Source organism: Sphaeroforma arctica (assembly GCF_001186125.1).
Source record: "Sphaeroforma arctica JP610 unplaced genomic scaffold supercont1.89, whole genome shotgun sequence".
NCBI classification, from domain to species: Eukaryota; class Ichthyosporea; order Ichthyophonida; genus Sphaeroforma; species Sphaeroforma arctica.
The window spans coordinates 54,409-58,270 of NW_014040469.1; the positions used below are offsets into that span (position 1 = coordinate 54,409).

Genomic DNA, 3,862 nt, shown 5'->3' on the forward strand with positions numbered 1-3,862 from the left:
GTCTATAAAAGTATCGAGCTGCAATTATACGCGTTGGTTTTAGGGTACAGAGACAAAGTAATCTGTTTCCAACCGAAAATGAACAGACCTACCTGCGCTTGTGACTGAGTTGGCCGGGGAGAAACCACCGATACTCTTTTAGAGTCACTCGCACTCGCCTGGGCTTTTGGCGTGACTATGGGAGATGCATCGGCAATTGTATTCAACTCAATTTCCGGGGAGGACATGGCTTGCGTAGTTCGGAGTGTTGCTTGTGGTCTAAAAAGAGTGTAGTAATATTCGCAGGTATTGACTATTGTACAGGCCAGCGTAGATGTGTACTCTATTTCTTGTGCACGAGAACAGTGACTATTTGTGCCTTAAACTATGTATAACAATATTAAGATCATGTATATGTGGAAATCTAACTGAATCACTGCCTATCGAGGTCCATGCATATTTGCAGGAGAGTAAATAGTAAAAAATACTGTATAGTACCACTTTGCATTGATTGCTGCAGCCACGAGATGTTGTACGAGTGATATAAGCATTCGTAGACGGTATATCATCGCCCCTACGGTAGTGACTGGTCCCGAATACGACGCTTGGGACACTACACAAGAGAGGCGAATAGCTGCTGCATTTATGGCTGAAGCTCGTTCGGGTACCGTCGTCGATAGTGGTATATACACTACACGCAGGATGTTCATCTGCAAACTTAATCTTCTAATAGTGTCTTGTAATGCATGATATACATCCATGTACATACATAGCCAGCTCTCACATTAACATCCCAAACAAATAAGCACAGCTTGGCATATACACAAGTCACTGCCGAGATACACTTATCATTGTGTACCGTAAAGAATACATACCGGGGCGCTGGCACCGGTCGACACTCCGACTGACTGCGGTGGTGTCCCACATGAGACGCACGACGCTCTGGCGGCGCAGATGTCAGCAACTGCTGCGTTTGTATCTGTAGAACATCCTCAAACTCTCCGGTACTCAAGCACCTCTTATTGCTTGGCCTGCGGCTGGTAGCTACAATCGAGTCCTTGTTGTTACTGATGACGCCGTTGTGTCCGTGGTCGTAGTAGGTCTCTCCATGAGGCGACACACACACCGACACATCCACACACACCGATACCTTCGAACCGGGTGACAGAGAGTCCGACGAGCCGCTCGTGATACTGGTGCGCGTGTGTGTACAGATCACCTGGCCATCATACCCCTGTATTCCCATTCCATAGCCGTTGGAGCTCACTGCCGCTCGAAATGTGCCGTGGGTAATGCTTGCGCTGAGACGGTCACTGCTGGCGTTCTTGTTGTTATTGGTAGCCAACACCACACTGCCATACGTCATGTCATCAGTATGAGCAGCACTAAGTGTCGGGGTCGATACGTGTGTGTGGGTATGAGGGAATGAGTGGGAGGGTGCACGCACCCGGTCTGTTTGAGGCGAACTATTGACCAGGTATTGAGTGGGGATGAAGTTCTGGACTTGGATCTCCTCTGCGGTGAGCTCCTCTTTGCCTTTAATCAGCACACACACAGAGTCTTCAGCTAGGCCCAGGCCCTGTGATGTGTACAGAGTGGTATGATAATCAGGGCAGCGGATAGCGCGTTAATTATTCCAAGACATTCCGTTCTGATGGATAACTTAATTATGGAAAAGAATCGGTTGGTTTGCCTTGGGTAAAATATAGCAAAACCTAATAGATTCTATAGCCTCTAATTGGGGAACAGTAGGGCACAAATAGAATAGAACTTCATAGAGGAAGCACAGCAAAATATTAAACATGGTTGTCCAATGTTTATGCGAGCTGTGTGCATATCAAATGCAGAGACTACTCCAACAAACAAGCTGTTTCCGAAATTGTATCAATGCGTAATATATGATAGAGCATATATACACGACATACATCAATACCAGAGGCAAACGCAACAGTAACTGGACTCTATCTACCGTGGCTACATATGGCTATTAGCAAAAAGGTACACCGAGCGGCATAGCCTGGTCAAACCCTTCCAATGAATACACCAACCAACTAGACTGACATTCTTACAATATAGGATATCAAATTGTGCTTATCCTAATACACATGTATATTTCACCTACCTGTACCATCTTTTCGTCGAAGGTGTCAACACTGGATATGGTGCCAGTGGACGCACGAGTCATTTGATCTGACGTCATCTGACTGGGTGGTCTCTCATTGGGCACCTTGTCTACGGCCCCGATAGCCTCCTTTTATGTAAAAACGTGAAGAACGACAATTGGAGAGAATTAAATGTAAGCATCCCTTGACATTACACAGTCTACTGACAGCGATGGCCATACTCAAATTAAATGTAAGCATCCCTTGACATTACACAGTCTACTGACAGCGATGGCCATACTCATCATATGCAATAGCCTAGTATACAAACAGGAACAGTATTACGCATCACATGCTATCACACTGTCTTCAGTCGGGTGGCCAGGAGAAGTAGGACATTCCTACACGAGTCGACGATGATTAGTCAGACAGTCTGCTAGTGCCTTTAATTCATACAGCTAATCCGATGTGTACACGAACTTCATATATATATATATATATATATGTATATATATATATATATAAATATAAATATATATATACATATATCCCCACACTACTATATCGGAGCATATTTTTGCTACAATTTATATATACACACACCTGCATTGTATCTAGAGGAATAATGAGGTGCTCATTCGAAGGTCTAGACCAGGTAGAGCTTCCAGTGGATGCTTGATAGTAATACAGTTGGTCGCTCGCCTTATCTCTCAACTGCAACCATTGATCTGCTTGCCCCTTGCTGATAGCATGGCGGTATGAGTGTGAATGTAAAATTGCAAAATAAAGTATATATAAGAACGTTTATGAACGTGTTAGAGTGTATGTGTATGTATGTGTCTGAGGCGCTCTGTCTCCGAAGTAGGCCACGGTTTGGCCCGCGAGTCCTAAACAAACAAATTCACGCACACATATACGTATTTGTGTACGAGACAGGAGATGCTGGATATATAAATCTACGCCATAATCATTTGTGTACCTACCCAACCATGCTCTTCGGGCGTTCGGACTGAACCTTTGATGAGTTGGTCTCTACAAACATGACTTTACCGGTTGTCATCTCCCTCACCTCAATCCACCGTCGAGGATTGAGCAGGCTCGATCTTGAAGGCGCAGTTAAGTACGTACAGAATGAGTACCGTGCACTCTAGAAATACACCGCAAGGATGTATATCGTATATAAATAAGCGTACGCAATCGAGGAGCGCATTGAAATAATGTCTAATGTAAGATAGGAGCTGACGCAAAAATATTTGTGTAAACTGACGGTTGCTTTCTTTTCCGAAATAGTACTCGGCACCACAGTGAGGATAGCACTCACATTGAAGGACATGTACATGCGTGACTATACATGTATCCAAATTGACTAATGTAGAATCAAGCAGAGCGAAATAACGTTACAAAAATTAAAATAATGCATGAAATCCAATCAACGCAGGGATTCGCACATGGCAATTTAAATATATATTTAGTATATAATATACATGCACTTTAACTCTTTATATAGTCATTTACTATGGCAACTACAAATAAAAATGTATGTTCTACACTGAATGTCAGAAGGTGAGCATATACGCGAGCGACTATACCTTCATGAACTATTATCGACTTATCAGTTCATAGATTACACCAATTACAAGCGACTCCATATAAATAAAAATATTTAGGACGCGAATATGTATCCGATATGTATATATGTGAACAGGTACAGACACAATTTTTTATTTTCTTGAGAAAGAGTATATATATATATGTGTGTATATGTATATAAATAAGCATAG

The 3,862-nt window shown here is 42.8% G+C and overlaps 1 protein-coding gene across 1 annotated transcript; it reads right to left on the minus strand.

Moving 5' to 3' along the window:
- Nucleotides 1–39: 39 nt before the first annotated feature.
- Nucleotides 40–3,123, minus strand: SARC_02063 (hypothetical protein; the record flags this gene model as incomplete). Its single annotated transcript, XM_014304186.1, has 6 exons — nucleotides 40–62; nucleotides 89–258; nucleotides 855–1,558; nucleotides 2,102–2,230; nucleotides 2,685–2,823; nucleotides 3,065–3,123. The coding sequence occupies 6 exons, from the start codon at nucleotides 3,121–3,123 to the stop codon at nucleotides 40–42; spliced, it is 1,224 nt and encodes a 407-aa protein (XP_014159661.1).
- Between the last annotated feature and the right edge of the window lie 739 nt (nucleotides 3,124–3,862).